General features: G+C 36.8%; 3 protein-coding genes across 3 annotated transcripts; 1 reads left to right on the forward strand and 2 right to left on the reverse strand.

Annotated features, from left to right (window-relative positions):
* Nucleotides 1-8: 8 nt before the first annotated feature.
* Nucleotides 9-1256, reverse strand: LOC112454563 (parkin coregulated gene protein homolog). The gene is made up of 4 exons (XM_025016032.1): nucleotides 955-1256; nucleotides 556-874; nucleotides 336-485; nucleotides 9-265 (listed from the first exon to the last, which is right to left on the reverse strand). The coding sequence occupies exons 1-4, from the start codon at nucleotides 1057-1059 to the stop codon at nucleotides 105-107; spliced, it is 735 nt and encodes a 244-aa protein (XP_024871800.1). The 5' UTR covers nucleotides 1060-1256; the 3' UTR covers nucleotides 9-104.
* Nucleotides 1257-2567: 1311 nt separating this feature from the next.
* LOC112454564 (DNA-directed RNA polymerase III subunit RPC1) lies at nucleotides 2568-18365 on the reverse strand. Its single transcript, XM_025016033.1, is given in 27 exon segments — nucleotides 2568-2830; nucleotides 2964-3097; nucleotides 3267-3467; nucleotides 3529-3681; nucleotides 3768-3918; nucleotides 4285-4472; nucleotides 4553-4910; nucleotides 4993-5161; nucleotides 5221-5571; nucleotides 5649-5878; nucleotides 5954-6203; nucleotides 6295-6634; nucleotides 6716-6952; nucleotides 7044-7241; nucleotides 7313-7450; nucleotides 7520-7846; nucleotides 7948-8295; nucleotides 8370-8519; nucleotides 8596-8731; nucleotides 8886-8939; nucleotides 14758-14946; nucleotides 15020-15274; nucleotides 15420-15945; nucleotides 16057-16281; nucleotides 16359-16677; nucleotides 16910-17279; nucleotides 18041-18365. Coding segments are annotated over 27 exon segments (6129 nt in total). The 5' UTR covers nucleotides 18052-18365; the 3' UTR covers nucleotides 2568-2709.
* On the forward strand, nucleotides 9702-14641 carry LOC112454559 (replication factor C subunit 1). The gene is made up of 16 exons (XM_025016027.1): nucleotides 9702-9924; nucleotides 10026-10160; nucleotides 10325-10534; nucleotides 10603-10756; nucleotides 10930-11318; nucleotides 11413-11592; nucleotides 11667-11921; nucleotides 12027-12189; nucleotides 12279-12488; nucleotides 12558-12784; nucleotides 12860-13197; nucleotides 13263-13481; nucleotides 13586-13759; nucleotides 13832-13907; nucleotides 13991-14161; nucleotides 14247-14641. Exons 1-16 carry the CDS (start codon nucleotides 9916-9918, stop codon nucleotides 14340-14342), a joined length of 3006 nt encoding a protein of 1001 aa, XP_024871795.1. The 5' UTR covers nucleotides 9702-9915; the 3' UTR covers nucleotides 14343-14641.
* Nucleotides 18366-18507: the final 142 nt, after the last annotated feature.

Raw genomic sequence — 18507 nt, forward strand, 5'->3', positions numbered from 1 at the left:
CTTGTGAAATTTTGCATGCATTTTGATTTTGTGATAATTATATTTTTATGAATAAAGAATAAATCTATTAAAAAGATAATAGTGATAGTGTCATCTTCTACCTATTAATTCATCATGCAGGATTCGTATGTGGGAACCATGTATTTAATATTTATGAAAGCATCTTCGCCACCGTATCTTTCCAAGATTTCAAGCGTTTCTTGTATAATATCCGCTGCGTTCTCTCCTCTTTGCTGAGAATAATCGATACCGTCCCCAAGGTTTACTGAAATCACAAGAAATCTTGATTCTATTTGTATACGAATACAGTAAGTGTTAAACAGACGAGTCCTTACCATTTCTATCTTTGAGTAAGTTTGGAATAGGCAAGATTTGCCTAAAATACGGGACTAAAGCTTCGCCAACGCAATCAGCAGATCGTACTAAACGTTGAAGTGCTTTCATGGTGGTGCAGATTATCTCAGGCATTCTTGTATTCAAAGCGTCTAACAAAGTCTTTTTAATTACGATATGAATATCTTTTCTACATATCTTAAATTGGATTATAGAACTTACTCTTAATAGGAATAATCAATTGAGGAACAACAGGCAATATCTTTGGCCCACCATGCTCTAACATATCTGATATTCCTTGCTCTACCAGAAACTTATACGGTTGTTCTATTTCCGTTAATCCATCGAAGAACATTGGCAAATAATGATGGAAATCCAAATTTTCTATATCTACTTTCCAATTAATTTTCTGATCGTAGCCGTCGTTCTCCAAAGAGATAGGGAATACGCCACGCTTGTAAAATTTCCTAAAAATCGACGGTTTCGGTGAACGAGGTTTGTACAGTCCACACCGCGGAGGTTTCGCAACGACCGTGTTTTCCTGTATCAAAATTGACACCATATTATCGCGTTACGTTCATCAGATGTCATTATTCTATAATGCGCATCAATGCGCATTACCTGCATTGCCTGGATAGTGAATGCAGGAACTACTCGTGGCTTTCTTTTTTTATATCGCGGTATATCTTTTCGCACTTCCGTCCAAAATTCCTTTTCATTCACCATTTCAGTACCTGATGTCTTTCTTTCGATACTGGGTTATACATTAAAACATTTTAATTGAATGTTGTAAGAGATTATATACGCGTACGAAGATGTAGGTAGGGAACGGATTTAGATCAAACAATACTGTCTCTTAGCAACAAAATTAGCAATTTTTTTCAGCCAATGAACAGAGGTCCCAACTCTGTGCCAATTTTCAATACGACTAAGTTATTTAATTTTTGTAATTGTCACAATTGTGTGGGACGTGTGATATTTATTGTTATAATCATATGATATAAGAGTTAAGAATGAATTAAAACTCTTATTAAAAAGGTTTTCACACAAAACCGTGTATTTGTTAGAAAACTTGGCGTTACAAAAATAACACAAGAATCTTAATGATTTGTACACAACACAAAAATTAAGTTATTTGCATGTTACATTAGGTCTTATAGCTTTGAGCAGTATCAGATCCATAAATACGATTATATTATATATTTATTATTACAATTATAATGATGATATAAGAGTTATAAGAATAAATTAAAACTCTTATTAAAAAGCTTTTCCTATCTCACACAACCGCGTATTTGTCAGAAAACTTAGCCTTACAAAAATAAGATACGAGAGAATTTCTTTTCAATAATTTGTACACAAGAAAAATTAAGTTATTTGTATGTTATATTAAGTCTTATAGCTTGGAACAATATTTAATCATATAAAATTTCAAAATAAAATTATTGTTCAATTGACTGAGTAGGTGCAACTCTTCGGTTGTGTTGTGCAGTTCGTAGACATTCGTGTAATTCTTCTGCACTGTGTATTTCTTCAATATGAAGGTTGGTTGATGACTATTATTATATACTGGACTTTTTTAATCTCATATGAAATAAAGAATTTCGAAAATTGACAAACTATCAGTATTTAATAATACTTTTATATAGGCATTCCGATATTTACTGTCAGTAACCATAATCGTGTAAATACTGAATAAATAAACTAAATTACTAAATTTCAACCTCCTTGCTAATTATGTTCTCCTGATAGTTTGTCAATTTTCGAAATTCTTTATTTCATATGAGATTAAAAAAGTCCAGTATATAATAATAGTCATCAACCAACCTTCATATTGAAGAAATACACAGTGCAGAAGAATTACACGAATGTCTACGAACTGCACAACACAACCGAAGAGTTGCACCTACTCAGTCAATTGAACAATAATTTTATTTTGAAATTTTATATGATTAAATATTGTTCCAAGCTATAAGACTTAATATAACATACAAATAACTTAATTTTTCTTGTGTACAAATTATTGAAAAGAAATTCTCTCGTATCTTATTTTTGTAAGGCTAAGTTTTCTGACAAATACGCGGTTGTGTGAGATAGGAAAAGCTTTTTAATAAGAGTTTTAATTTATTCTTATAACTCTTATATCATCATTATAATTGTAATAATAAATATATAATATAATCGTATATTATATATAAAAGTATTTAATAATACTTTTATATATAATCATCATCATATATAAATTAAATAATGCTTTGCACATAAGTGATATGATTAGAATTAATACAAAAACTGTACAGTACGTGAAAGGATATCTTTTTTTTATTAAATTAATTTATTTTTCCTTGTCATTAATTATAAAATATTTTATTAATTCTAAACTTGTAATATTGGACGCGGTCGTATTCGTTGGAGTCGTCTTCCAGAACGGAGTGGCTTGTGAAACTGTGGATCATCAAATAGAAGCTCTTTCTTGCTTGGTTCACTTTTATCTGCTGTGTTTCATTATTAAGGAAAATTATGAGAATATATATTAAGAATATCCAGTTATGCGCCATCTTTTTGTATAAAAAATATAATAGTTAACTTTTCGCGTATACCTATATATAAATGTAATATGAAAAGGATATTTGTGAAGCAGTTTGAAGATTCCCGTGCCTAGTGGAACTGGAATACCCATTATGATTGATTCCGATACGCCGCATATACTGTCTTTTTGTCCATAATAAGCCGCATCAAATAGATGATCCGCCGTTTTTTCAAACTGTAAATTAATAATTAGTTTACGAAAAGTATTTCCGATTCTCCTTAAAATACTATAAATACTTAAAATTAAATTTAAAAACCAAAAAACCAAGCTTAAGAATTCCACATTGTATAATAAAAAGCACGTAAAAGAAATGGGTGAAATAATGAAAAATAAAAAATCTCACCGATGCCAAGTTTAAAACCGATTCTTTCATTTTTGCCAATCCTTGTCTCGTAATACCAAGCACTTCTCCTCTGCTAGTCATTAAATCTGCCAAGAGCATTAAATGTCGACAATCAATACTAATTCCGTGATTTTCCATTACCGATTTAATTTCCGACATGATGGTTGCTCTCGCTGCTTCTATTCCGAGCGTATTGAAAACCTAAGATGGAATCAATCATAAATTCTTTTATCCAATATTCGCATGGTTTTTCTCAACTCACTTCTATCGTATTATTCGACTTCGTCTTCTTGCCGAGGATACCGGATGTTGCCATAACGTCTCTAAAATTATCTCCTTCGACAAATAGTGTAAATTTATCTATTTTTCCGAGGTTGTCATTATGCACAATTACTCTATTGATTGATGGCAAGCCCTGCAAATAAAAATAAACATACATTAAATAATTCCCATATCATGAATTAACACTCTACTGAAATTTATCGTATTACATATTTTTACCTTTACTACAATATTTGGAATAGCCTCTGTCAATTGACGAAATGGAAAATTTGAACTACCTTTTTGTTGACTTGGCCGAATAACAATAGTTGACTGGTCGGATAACACTTTTATATTTTCTGGTACCAGCTTCAATTTTGAAACACAGAGTCTAGAGAAGCATAAATCATTTGTTATCGAATCCAATTATAATATCCAAAGCATGTTAATAAAAAATTACTTATAAACTTAAAGTGTATACTATTAAAACTCTTGTTTTTTCACTATAGTTAGTATAGTTACATCGAGTTATGACATGAAACGAAAGAAATCAAGTAAATTCTTATTTTTTGCGATTACATATTGGAATAAATTAAATTATGGCCACTATTTCCAACGTTCTGTTAACTTCTAACTAACCGTTAACTTCTCAGAATAGCCAACAGGAGTTGGCAACTTCGATAGTTAACAGTCGGTTAGATTAATGGTTGTAATAAAAATACAAAAATAAAAAACTTAAGCTTTTAAACATACTTACTTCTTGCATACAGATTCAGCATTAATTTCTAATTTCAACAATTTAATCCTATCGATATTTAATTTTATTACAAGGTAATGATCATTGTGCGTATATACTTCTTTGATATATTCAGCTACGTCTCCCAGAGTCGTTTTCTCGATTCTTGCCTTCACTCGTTCGGCAAACTCAGAATCTTTATCATTGACCTGCAAAATAAAGGATTAGATGATTAAGATCCAATTCCACATAGAACACGCGTGTGGTCAGAGTACAATTAGTTACTTACCAAGGCCGCTGTTATGATGGGAGTACTGATCTTCGGACTCGCGTTAATAATTTCTCTAATACGTGGCACACCCTGAGTGATGTTCATGGCCGCTACACCGGCGAAGTGGAACGTTTTAAGTGTCATCTGAGTTCCCGGCTCGCCGATACTTTGCGCGGCGAGTGCGCCTACAGCAGTGCCCGGTTCAATCTTAGCTCTCATGTACTTCTCCTTACACGTGTGAATAAACTCTACCAATTGCGAGACGGTGAGACGTTCGAGTTGCAAGATCACCTTTTGAGTTTCGAGTGATGTTTTCGATGTGATGTTCTGTCGATAATATGCTATTTTTCGCGCGACTTCCGATTTCAGGAATACTCTGCGAAAAACAACGTTCAATTCGTCGAAGCTGAAGTACTAAAATTTGTCGAGTATCATATATTTATTATATATTATCTTACGTCAGTTCCTGTTTAAATTCTTCACTTAGGCAATTGTACTCCTCAGAGTTTAGCATGTCGTCTGTGGCAGTTACCACGTCTTTAGCATTCAAAGACTCTTCATTTTTATAAGGCATTTTCGCTCTCACATGATCGTACACTCTTTTATAGTCCACAGGACAGTCTTTACCTGTAAAAAAATATGTGTTATCCCGTTTACACGCGAAATGCAGAATAACGTTCACATACCTTCCATGTACGTAGGATCCAATCCATCTCCGCCGTACGGAACCTGTATGATATCGTGCATCGAATTGCGCACTGTCATGTCATAATGGATACACAGGTCCTCTAAACTCTTGATCAACCGCCTCTGCATGTATCCGGTCTCCGCAGTTTTCACAGCGGTATCCGTGAGACCCTCCCGACCGCCCATCGCATGAAAGATGAATTCCTTGGACACTAATCCAGAATAAAATGAATTTTCCACGAAGCCTTTAGCATCTGGCGTCTTTAAACGTGCCAAAACGTGAGGTAATGCACGATTTTCGAATCCGTTCGGTACTCTTCGCCCGTTGATAGCTTGCTGGCCTACGCAAGCTGAAGAGAGAAATTGTGTCAAATAGCATCAGAATAATTAAGAACAGTAATATATTTATATGTTTACTTAAACTTACCGATCATTTGAGAAATGTTAATTTCACTTCCCTTACTTCCACAGAGTGCCATAGTTAAGGGCGTGTTAGTAGGGTGAAGTTCCTTTAGGCACACTTTACCAAGGTTGTCACGAATCACCGAAAGCTCTTTCAGTATTTTCGTTTCCAGTGTTTCATCTTCTGAACATCCAGGTTGACAAACGAGAAGACCCTTTTCCAGTTGTTGAATGTATTCGTTACATTTGGAGTAACTGAAAAAAAGAAGAATTGAGATTAGTTATTTGTTTGAAGCAATCTGTCGAATTTAAACTTGGAAATATTCGTACTGATCGTTCAACACTTTTTCCTTGGCTTGAAGAAGGCCTTGACCGGGTATAAGGTCACCGATACCAAGAGAAATTCCTTTGTCAAAATTAAAATGATTTGTTATTCTGGTTAAACGCCACATAGCTGTGATTGCAACATCTTCGCCCCAATCACGCAGCAGAACGTAAAATATATTTTGCTTCGATCCTGAGCCTAATACAGATTTATCCATTGTTCCCGCTAGAAGCTCGGAATTGCGTATGATGATATCTGTGGATTTAATTTGATCATTTAACAAACGTAAAGAAACATACGTAAAAAAGATTACAATATACAGCTTATGAAAGTCATTACAACTTACAACAGTCATTATCACACAATTCTTCTTGGTTTTTTTCTTTATCGTACTTCTTGCCCTCTGCTTTTAAATTTGCTCTGACAGGACATTCCATGTTTGGTCGTATAATCAAGCTGAATATTTGTTTGCCAGTCCATAATCTCGTCGGTTTTACGATTGCAGGCGGAGGAACAGTTACGACCATGGAAGCGTCTGGGCCGGCTAAGAGGCAAAGAGCTAATCTAACTTGCTCTATCTGGAGAAACGTGTCCTTGTGGGTCAAGAGATAAGCACCGGTGATAAAATCTTGCGTTGCTGCTATCAATAAGTCACCATTGCGAGGTGTACAAAGATTGGATTTATTCTGAAGACAAAAAACATAATATTTCAGCATATTTATACGCAATTCAATAATTTTACAGAAGTATATCGATCAGGTATTTACCGCTAGCAAAACCAACGCTTCCGCTCTGGCTTCCTCAGTCTGCGGCAAATGAAGATTCATTTCGTCACCATCGTAGTCTGCATTATATGGTGTACAGACGCATTCGTTGAATCTGAACGTTCGATGCTCCAATACCTTGGTTCTGTGTGTCATTATGCTTAATTTGTGCAAGGATGGCTGCCGATTGAACAGCACTAAATCATCATCTTTAAGATGCCTCTCGACAATGTCACCGTACTATAAAAAGGCAATTGGTATATTTGAATATAAAGCCCTGACATATATATATATATATACCATATAGACCATGTTAATGTATGGAGATTACCTGTAAATCTTGAGCGGCTTTATTTCGATCGGCGTATTTAAGGTATCGCCTGTTTTGCGAGTGCTTATATTGTATATAGTTCGCTCCAGGATGTATGTCCGGGCCATTTCTGACTAATTTTCGCATTAGTTCTATGTTTGACGGAATAACCCTTTCAGGATACGTTAAGGTCTTTGCAACATGTATAGGTACACCAACCTGCGTAGAGATTCAATATTATAAAACACATTGTACCATCATTGTCGGCTTAAATTTGTCACGGGACCTACTTGATCTATCCTGAGGTTTGGATCGGGCGAAATTACTGTACGAGAAGTAAAATCAACACGTTTACCAGACAAATTACCTCGGAAACGACCTTGTTTTCCTTTCAGTCTTTGTACTATACCTCTGCCAAACTTCTTAGGCTAAAAGAATCACCGTATATTATTAGAGAAAAGAAGGCACAGATCTTCAGATATTTGTTCAGAACTTACTTGCATATGTAGAGGTATTCCAGACATTTCGCTATTGATATAAAGACCACAATGCAGTTGAAGAAAATCCCAATGTTCCATGTACAAATTTACATTAACTCCATTTTGTCTGCGAATAACGTCATTGATAAGTGCTATTTCTGACAGTTTCATCGTCAGATAATCCTCATTTGTACCAGCCTTTAGGTCAGATAAAACGCTAGGTCTAATACAAATTGGTGGCACAGGAATCCTTCTTAGTATCAAATCTACTGGTGTTGCACAGTTAGGATTCATTAACAAGAGACACATATCGCCCGTTGGAATTCTTTTAAAAAGTTCTTCAACCTTAAAGAATGTCCGTATGTTATAAAATTATATAAATTGTACACACACAAATATGTATATTAAACAATTATAACATATAATATTCCATCTTTAAATCATACCACGGTCGGATACAGATATCGATCAAGTACAGCTCTGTAATTTTGCTCCACTGTATTCTTAAATTCTCTGTCGCGATCCATCTTTGGGGCCAATTCAGCCAATTTCTCTTGAATAATAGGATCTGTCTTTTTTAAATTCTTGTACTGCTCATGTACAATTTTTAAAAAACCAGCCTTTTTCACAGGGCCGTTATTTGCTTTACAATTCGGACATTCCGTTTTCTTTTTCGCTTTCTCCCAGATTTGCTTACGCAACGCTTTACGCGATAAATATCCTAGATTCGGATTTTGTATTTTGCGCGAATAATGTCTTCTTTCTTCGGACGTTAGCAACACGTGTGCGCAACTCTGTAGAAATTTTATTTGTCAGTACGGGTCGCAATTGGCAAAAATTGTTAAATCTCGATAAAGTTACGCATTACCTTGCAAATCGTCTGCAAAATCTGGATGATAGATCTGAAGTAGCCAACGTGAAAGACTGGCAGTTCTAGATCCAGGTAGCCGAAGTGTCCTACACAATCGTTCAGCTTTTTACCGCACGTTTCGCAGTCAACTCCTGTGGAGCTCACTCCCTACGAACAAAAGCGTCAGTTCTAAACAATTCTGTGCAAGATAGAGACAACATAGAGCTATATAATTTTCAAATACCATGCGCCTATCGAGCGCTCCATTCAGAGCCGGAGTACGCTTCGCATCCTCATTGTACAAGTTTTTAGAAATCACCTCCACAGTGGCCTGCATGTCCATGTCGTGCATGCTATCCACTCCGAAGGATATATGGGAGCTGGACACAGAAAATTTCAAGTAGAAGATCACATGTTGCCTTCGTGTCGCAATAAAATTGCGTACAAATTAGCAACGATATCATTGCCTGAGAAGAACTCGCCAATAATAATACTTCATTCATTAAATGCGTTAAAGCAAGTGAGTTTACGTACACTTCGCTGGCGACGTTAGTCTCCCTGAACTGTTCCTTCACCATGTTTTACCTGGTGTAAATACACAATCGCAAATAATCAAATCAATCCTCTTTTATATTCCTGCAATGCAAATAAATAATTTATCTTTTTTATATCTGCCTTTTTCGATCAAAATTCAACAATAGGCAACCTGAAGAAAAATCTCTCTTCCACGTGTACAGTGGACTCAAACACGTGTGTACGAATGTTAATCTATGAGTATCACTGACAGAAAAATCGTTAACGTTTTTTCCCCCCTACCTGTGCGTTTGTAGCAATCGCTGTAAAACGCGAGATAAACTGTCGTGCAAAAGATAGGATAACTATCTTAAATTCTTAAAGGGATGAAAATCGCTTTCACGAAGGAAAACGTGATCGTCCGCGAACCCGACACGACTCACGAGGCGGTCCAAGTGTCTAGGTTAGGTTAGGTTAGGTTAGGTTAGGACGCCCAAGCTCCGACTAACTTAATCAGACTAACTTATATCTCTATGATCTCTCTACTATTTTATCAACACAAATATTAATCTTTCGTCGTTTTAAAAAAATTAGATCAGAGACGAATTGTATAATTGGAAGTTTTGCTAGCAATTCTACCGGTTGAATTATTCATATTTATTTATTATTATTTTTTTAAGTATTTTCTATTTTTTTTTTTAATTTGGGATAAGACTGGTATTATATTATCGTACTGTGCTAATTGGATTAATCGTCGATCGGTCGATCTCGGTTAATCAGAATTTTTGGACAAAGTGGGACAAAGTCGCCCTTTGAGATGACGTGACAAAAGCTTTTCGTGCGACAAATGAAAGTTGCATGCTCGCGCTTGCGTGTTGCGTGCATCGCGCTGAACGCGCGAGTATTGCGCGTCTCGCAGTGTCTCGGAGGAAAATCGTTTGTTGTTGCCGCACGAAAACATAAACGCCGGCCGATTATGCCGGCGTGACAGGTGCGACTGGTGCGAACGGGATACGGATACAGGATACACGCCGCTGAATATACCGCGAAGATGCCGCGGGTACGTAACGGGAGCGTAGCGAGTGTCAGATTAGGTTAATTGGGTTTTAATTGCTTTGATCTCATGTGTATCAAACTCTCACGCACGTGTCTTTTCCGCAGGACATCAGATCCTACTTTGCGCGGGTCGGGAGTTCCCAGAAAAACAGCGAGCCGGTCGTCTCGAAGCCTCAGAAGCGGCGCGTCATTTCATCAGACGAGGATGAAGAACCAAAGTCATCTGCAAAGCGCACTAAGGTGCTATCTCTTTCTTACGTCATCTCTATTTATCTATATCGTAGTTTTATTTGTCATAGTTATTTATTTGTATAATTTCTTTATATATATATTTTTTTTGTAAATTCTTTATAATTTTCTTTGTTGTTTGCAACAATGCCAATTTAGATAATTAATTTGTGCAGGTTGTACGAAAAACAAAGAAAGTTTCCGTTCTGTCTGACTCTGAGGATGACACCACGATCGTGAAAATCGTTACGAAAAATTCTCAATCCAAGAGCAAGAAAAATGAGAGTCAGAAGCCATGCACAGAGGTATCTCTCAGTGAAGTATTCGGCAAGAAGCCGATAACAAGAGTAGAAGAAACAAAAGTTAGCCGAAAATTGCAAAAAGTGGTAAATATCATATAGCAAAGGTAAATAGAGAAATTAAGAAACATTCTACAGCTTTCTGGAATTTGTAGGAATCCGAGTTTCATGATGACGAAGATTTTGAAGCTGTGCTTAAACAATTGGACACGGCCGAAGATATTGTGATGCACGATAAAAAGAAAGATAAAAACAGTGCTAAAAATGCAGATACCCCTAAGAAATCTGAAGTTGCAGTAATTAAAATAGGTATGCTTATATATGCAATTAATTAAAACCTTAGGGTGATATTGACTGTGTTCGTATTTTACTGGTTGTACTGAAAATTTATAGTATACGTGACGTAAACTAGATTTTCAGTACTGGCAGTAAAATACGAATACAGTCATTGTTACATATTTGACATAACAGAAATTTTACAGATGTGAACTCCAAAAAGAGCAGTAAATATGATATCTGTTTGAAAGAATTTAATAATAAAACAAGTAAACTAAAATCAGAGGAGGTGAAAATGTCTCCCGGTAAAAGTAATGAACATTCAAAAGTTGTTACATGTTCTCCCCCAAGACAAAAAGAGAAGAAACGCAATATTAACGGAAACTTGAATATAAGCGATAAAAAATTGAATAATTCAACATCTACCTCTGTATCGGAAGAAGACCAAGATACAGGAAAGTCACAAAGTAGGAAGAAACCCAAAATGGATTTATTTGACGAAAGGGTAGAAAAGAAGAAACAGCGTGCTATAATGTACGAAAAATATCTTCAGAGAGGCGGCGCCAGAAATCCCGGTTCAAAAGAGATCCCTACAGTAAGAAGCTTTACATGCAACACGATAACGTTAAAGAATCCCGAAAGGCATATAGAAACTGTTCTATAAGATTTTCAATTGACTCGATTTTCAGGGTGCCGAGAATTGCTTAGCCGGAGTAAGTTTCGTGATTACTGGTGTTTTGGATTCATTAGAAAGGAATGAAACTGAGGATTTAATACGGAAGTATGGTGGTCGGACCGTAAACACTGTATCGAGTAAAGTGACATATATTATAGTGGGAGATGAGGCTGGCCCAACCAAATTGACGAAGGTACATTTTCACATGGTTACATACACACATTGTACATATCTTTTGTTTTTTGTTTACACGAAATATATTTTCAGGCCAATAGTTTAGGCATCAAACAAATATCTGAGGATGATCTTTTAGAAATGATTCGCACGAGACCGGAAGGTAAAGCTAAAGTTATCAAACCTACAAAGGCGAAGTTAAACATGAAAAAAATACCGAATAAATCTGAGAAAGATAAATCGCCATCACCGAGTAAAATAATAGCATTAGATTCACCTAAAAAGATAAAAACGCCGCCATTAGATTCACTTGAAAAGATAAAAACGTCACCGGTATCAAATCAAGAGGTAAGTTTAGATATCAATTTGACAATGTGCACATATACAAAAGTGATATAAAATAAAATAAAACTTAAAACACGGTTTTATATTAACGACATTATATTCTTCTAGGTAACTACAAGTGTTGGGTCAGAACTGTTGGTTGAAAAGTATAAACCCAAAACTTTGAAGCAGATCATAGGTCAGCAGGGAGATAAGAGCTGTGCACACAACTTATACGTATGGTTACGTGATTGGCATAAAAATCGTCAAGATCCCAAATACAAAGACGGCAGTATGTCAGCTTTTATCATTTTTTAAAAATGAAATCACTGAAGATAAAATGAGAATATTAATTTGATTAATTTCGTTTCTGTTTTAAAGCTGGTAAGCAAACTCATGGACAAAGTTTCAAAGCTGCCTTGCTGTCCGGTCCACCAGGCGTTGGTAAAACAACAACTGTGCAAATTGTTTGTAAAGAATTGGGATACGATCTCGTGGAATTCAATGCTTCTGATACGAGAAACAAGACACTTCTGAAAGAAGCAGTCTCAGGATTGTTATCTAATACCACGATGAAAGATTACGTCATAGGTGAATATATAATAAAAAATCTTGAAATATATAATCATACCATTTTCTTGTCTCACGTATATGTTACAGGCACCAAGCAAAAAATCACAAACAAACACGTACTGTTGATGGACGAGGTCGACGGCATGGCTGGCAACGAAGATCGTGGTGGCTTACAAGAATTAGTTAGTTTAATCAAATGCACGGAAGTGCCAATTATTTGTATATGTAATGATCGATTTAATACGAAGGTGAAAACCATTTCTACGCACAGCTACGAACTGAAATATCAGAAGCTCAGAGTAGAACAGATCAGGGTATGATTTATAGGATCTGGTTCAAGTAACGTTTCTTATAATTCATTTGAAATAATTCGATCTTGCTCTTTACAGAGTTCTATGAAGTCCCTGTGTTTTAAAGAGAACATCAAGATTTCGACGGAGGATCTCGATCGTTTAATTGAGTCGACAAATTATGACATTCGACAAGTAATAAATCATTTGGAATTTCTTGGCAGTCAAATGTCTCACGTGGAGAAGACTGACAAGAAACATTCGAATAAAAACGTCAAGCTCGGTATATTCGACGTCACAAAAATAGCATTCAATGCAGAACAGCAAAAAAGTATGAGTTTGAACGATAAGATCGGCTTATATTTCCACGATTACAATGGTGCAGCCCTTTTTATACAAGAAAATTATTCGGGAGTCAGAATATGTCAAGCGTCACCGTGAGTATATAATTACGATTATTTGTACGAAGGCTAAGAGTTGATGAATTTTATTACATTCACAGTCGTCAGAGGCTAGAAAGAATCGCCCATGCGGCTGATAGTATATCTCAGGGAGACCTCGTCGATAAAGTGATAAGAGGCAATATGATGTGGAGTCTACTTCCGATGCATGCTTGTTTCTCGTTTGTTATACCGGCTAATGAAATGTCAGGAAACCTTGATGGGTTGATACGATTCCCGAGCTGGTTCGGACGAAATTCGAAGGCAACGAGATTTAACCGGTAAGTACTAATTACAGAATACTGAGACTTTTATCATAACGTAATGCATTGTGATTATACCGAACTTTATTAGCAGCGCTTTATTCTCTATGTATTACTTCTAGATTAATGCAAGAATTGACAACGCATACGCGATTAGCCACAGGTGCAAATAAGGATGCCCTGAATATGGATTATTTAGCTCATCTTCGAAACGCTATTGTAAAACCTCTGATAGAAAACGGTGTGGATGGCATAGAAGCAGCGATAAATGTTATGGGAAAGTATCATTTAACCAGGTTCGTACTTTGAATGTATTGGAAAACAGAAAGATATATATATATATATGCTGATATTTAATTTTGCCTCAGGGAAGACTTGGATTCAGTAATAGAAATCTCTGCTTGGCCAGGACTTCGCGATCCTACGACTAATCTTGATAGTAAAGTATGTGCTATATCAATGTATTCTAATTAATAATCAATTGTGATAGCTTTGTACTTTAATAACATCAATGTTACTAATATCAGGTAAAAGCAGCATTTACACGAGCGTATCAAAAGAATCCTCCTATGCTGCCATACGCAATTAACAGCACTGCTACAGCGAAGAAGAGATCTACGCAAGATTCAAACGATTTCATGGAAGAAGAAGATGATGATGAAGAAACTGACGATGTTGATTCTGATAAGATGATCAAGGTAAGGTTCAAAATTATTTTCGTGATTCTATCATAAAATACATCAATTTTTCGAAAAAAAAATATGATTACGTAATGTGTTCTAGGCAAAAAAACCTAGTACTAGTAAAGCTGCTACATCGACGAAAAAAGGCGGCGAACCAGCTAAGAAACGCGGAAGGGGACGTGGTAAAGCCAAATAAGAGACAATATTAAAAGATGGAATGTACATTTTATTTAGAAAAACTTCAAACAAAATTAATCAGTCACGTCAACACTTGTTCACTGCTCGAATTGATCGGAGCAGATTTGTATAATCGTGAAATGATTTGTTCTTTGTTAGATCGAAAATTGTGGCTCAAAACGGAATGCTTGGCGTAGTGTGTCATATATTTTATATTTTCATTAGTGAGGAATTTGTTATTCCGAAAGTTCATTGATAGCTCTAATTCACAAGCTCTGCTCTCGTCTGTACACAGTCTAAAGCGAAAAAATATAATTAGAATGATATATCTCAGTTGTCATAACATCTGAGATATAATATATATATACATCTGATATATACATTATATATAAAATATGAATAATAAATCTTCATGAAATAATTTATATACATATTTATGGTACGTACGTTTTTTACTGGGTTTCCATCCAATGTATTCATTAGTTTTCTTATTTTCTTTGATTAGCCAATCAGTCAAGGGCTTAAAGTATTCCAAAAGTCCAGCCGCATCCATTTGCCTTTGACCTGAGATTTTCTCCATCGCGTCTGGCCATGGTTTCGAAGAACCCAACTCCAGCATAGATCTAACATAAATACGCTCAATGTCTCTATGCTCGAATTGTATTCTTACATTCTAGCGTTGCGTATCAAACTTACTTTAACAGATTTCCGGCATCTTTATTACCGTAAATATCACACTGACTCAATAGCTTGGTATCTGGATTATTCGGGTCGTATTCCTTCGCCTTGGTGCACAATGCCTTATGGAATTGGAACTGTATCACGAAGCTCACATAGTATCTTATGTACTCAACGTCCGCGATTATGTGATACTTCGAACCAGGATCGAAGTCTTCTTCCGTCCTATCCACGGGAGGTTCGATGCCCTGATACTCCTCAGCGAGCAACCACCTTAAAGTAAAAAATTTCAACTTGCTTAAAATATCTTTTAAATTTAATTTCTTGGAAATTTGATTTATTGAACTTTTATTCGAGGAAGAATATTGCTCAGAAAAGAAAGTAACACGAAGATAGACTTTTGTCGTTCAAAACTGACCAGTTACAGTTGTAATTGTCAGGCGTGACTTTTCCCTGGAATACATTCCAACGCCATCGGTCCATCATATAAGCGAACGGCAAGAAAGCGATTTTGTCAAGACTCTTCACGTAGAGGTGATTGAGAAGTGCTTCCTGGTCAGTCGAGTCATCTTTCAATAAATCGATCTTCTTGAGATGACTAGGGGTGGACACGCTGAGAGAGATAACGTCACCGACCGCCTCGTGAAAACCTGGATTTGCGCCCTCCTTGAAAACTGTAGGCTGGTTTTTGTATTGCAGATAATACTCGACGTGACCCATCTCGTGATGTGCCGTCAGCAGATCCTCCATGTTAACGCGCGTGCATTGCTTGATCCTGAAATCCTTGCCGTCGTAGAAATCCCATGCACTCGCATGGCAGATCATGTCTACGTCCTTCTGCTTCGTCAGAATCGATTTTTCCCAGAACGTGTCCGGCATGGCAGACAAATTGATCGACGTGAAGAAGTTCTCGGCGAGGCGGAACATGCTCGTTGCATTGTAACCTGCTCATCAAAGAGTTACGAGGTATTACAACATAGTATACAGGTGTAAAAAATAAGCCGGAAATAAAGCGGTTTAACGGTATATCTTGAAAGACTCAAACATAAACCTGCCTTGTTCGACTAGAGTGGCAGTAACGTCCGGCAGCTGTTTGCCCGGGAACGGCATGGTGAAGTCTGCGATATTCGACCAGGTCTGTGCCCAGGTGTTGCCCAATAGATGCGCCGGGATCGGGCCGTCTTCGGAGACGATGTCTTCGCCGTACTTCTTCCTGAGCTCGCGCCGTACGTAGGCGTGCAGTTGTAAATACAGTGGCTTTAATTGTTGCCATTGGTTCTCTGTACAGATTTTGCCGTTTTATCACTGCTTCATCACATGCGATCGATAGTACGGATACTGCTGCGGATGATCTTACCGATTTGCTCAGGGAAATCAGCAGCCTCGTAGTCTTTCATCCAATATTCTGCGTAGTCGGAGAAGTTATTAAGTCTTGCCGCGGTGTTGGCTAGCTCGACATACTGAGGGAACAGAGACTTGACTTTCTCGCCCGACGCTTTCCTCCATTCTATCCAGATATGCTTCAGCTCCTCAGGATCGCGGCTACTCATCAGCTTCTCGGTGATCTCCGGCTCGAGCGCGAGATCGCACTTGTTCTTGTCTTTGTAGTCGCAGATCTTCGCAGTACTGTAGATGTTTTCCATCTTACTGATTGTCATCTCGAACTCTTTGTAACTCTGCAATCATATATCATTCGGTAGTGACCTAACTTGTGATTGTGATTTTGATCAATTAATATTTGTCTTATAGACATGCTAAAGAGGATTTTCGAGGGCGAAAACAGGACTTTTTAAAACTAGAACTTCAGTGTCTCGAAATAAATTCGAGCTTATTCCTTTTCGCCAATTTTTCGCGGAAAATGTATGATTAGTAAAATGATTAATATTGATCTCTTTCGTATATTCTTACGTCTTCGGGAAGAGCGGCGGTGCCGAGTGTACCGAGTTTTTTGAACTGCCTCTTGATAGACTCATCTTCCAATTCTCTCCAAGGGAAGGCGTTCACTTCCTGAGCAATCTGCTTGGAGGCATTTGCTGCTTCCGCGGACACTCTCAGCTTCTCTGCCAGGTTCTCATTCGTCATATTCGATGCGTAATTCCATGAGGTGATGCTTTGCTTGTTACTCCATTCTGCGTATCGCGCGTTGATGTTTTTTAGGAGTTGTTGGGCATTGTTCAGGAGATTTTCGGCAGTCTGCGGATTTTCGGTGCTGATTTCCACTGTATCCTCCGTCGCTGGTTTGGTTGCCACTAGAGTTATAACTGCTGCTACCAAGATTCTGATAAAATTATATTATAGAGAATTATAGAGAAATTTAATTGTTACATTTTTAAATCAATAATTAGAGAATAATTACAAATAAGGCGAGATATTTTAGTTCAACTTAGTGTACTAAGCATGTAAAAAAATTTATCGGACGTCAGCTGATTATTTCATATATTATGATATGAAGTGTTTGATAAAACATGTTTTGTGATAACTATTTATTATGACATTTTCATCACAATAAACGATATCTACGGACGTGACAGTGTTCGGCGGAATGGCAACACGGTGCTAAATCGACACCCGAGGTCGAACAATAATTTTAAAGTCTCGTCCAGGCGCGCTTGGTCCGACGTATTAACTCGTTAGATCATGAATGTCGTCGTACATCCGGATATATTTAACGTAAATGCCGACCATGGTACTTCGAGTATGTAATACGACTCTATCGAAAGTGGATAATCGCTCTCATCTCGCGAAATAATTAAACGAAATAATTAAATAAATGTTCTGCGAAAAAGGAAAATTTAACAGTCTACATTACAAGTAGAGAGCAACTATTTTTTATTATAATTTTTTCAGTTAACATAAAATATAACGATATTATATGATCCTATCTTTTTACTATAATATCACTAATTTTCCATTATTAATCACTGTAATATCGTGTAACTGTTCCTCCGCATTTTGTTACGGAAATTATCACTAATCATCAATCAAGTTTATTCTCGTGAAAAGCACATGTTTATGTTAATAAATTAACGGGATACTTACAGGCGCAGCATATCGATTCGCCTATCCTTTTACCGTTTTACGAAACAATTTGATCTAGCGGTTTTGATGAAGAGTTTCACGAACGTTCTCCGCAGCTGCGATTTGTGACCGCCTCCCAATCGCCGACTGACCTCCGTGAGTGAGGCACGTTATCTTTTATGCAACTTCCCCACTTCGCGGACAACATCTAATCGAGCCCCTACGTTCTCTGATAAATCCGAATACAATCCTGTCGTTCGGCTCCTCGACTCGTCCTGTTGTTTACTGACGTGTCGTATTGTCGTGAATTTATATTTCAACCCGGTCGTTCCACATGATAATTTTTATGCTCTCAAGTCGATTGTTTCAGACCGAAAAGAAAACGCCTAGTTTTTTTATCGCTATGAATATCGATGTTTATCGAGTAGATTACTTCACTTATTATTCTAAATATATTTTTCCATACGCAAGAGAAATGCCTTAGATCT

Source organism: Temnothorax curvispinosus, unplaced genomic scaffold, assembly GCF_003070985.1.
Source record: "Temnothorax curvispinosus isolate PA1 unplaced genomic scaffold, ASM307098v1 QBEX01005133.1, whole genome shotgun sequence".
In the NCBI taxonomy this organism is placed as follows: domain Eukaryota; kingdom Metazoa; phylum Arthropoda; class Insecta; order Hymenoptera; family Formicidae; genus Temnothorax; species Temnothorax curvispinosus.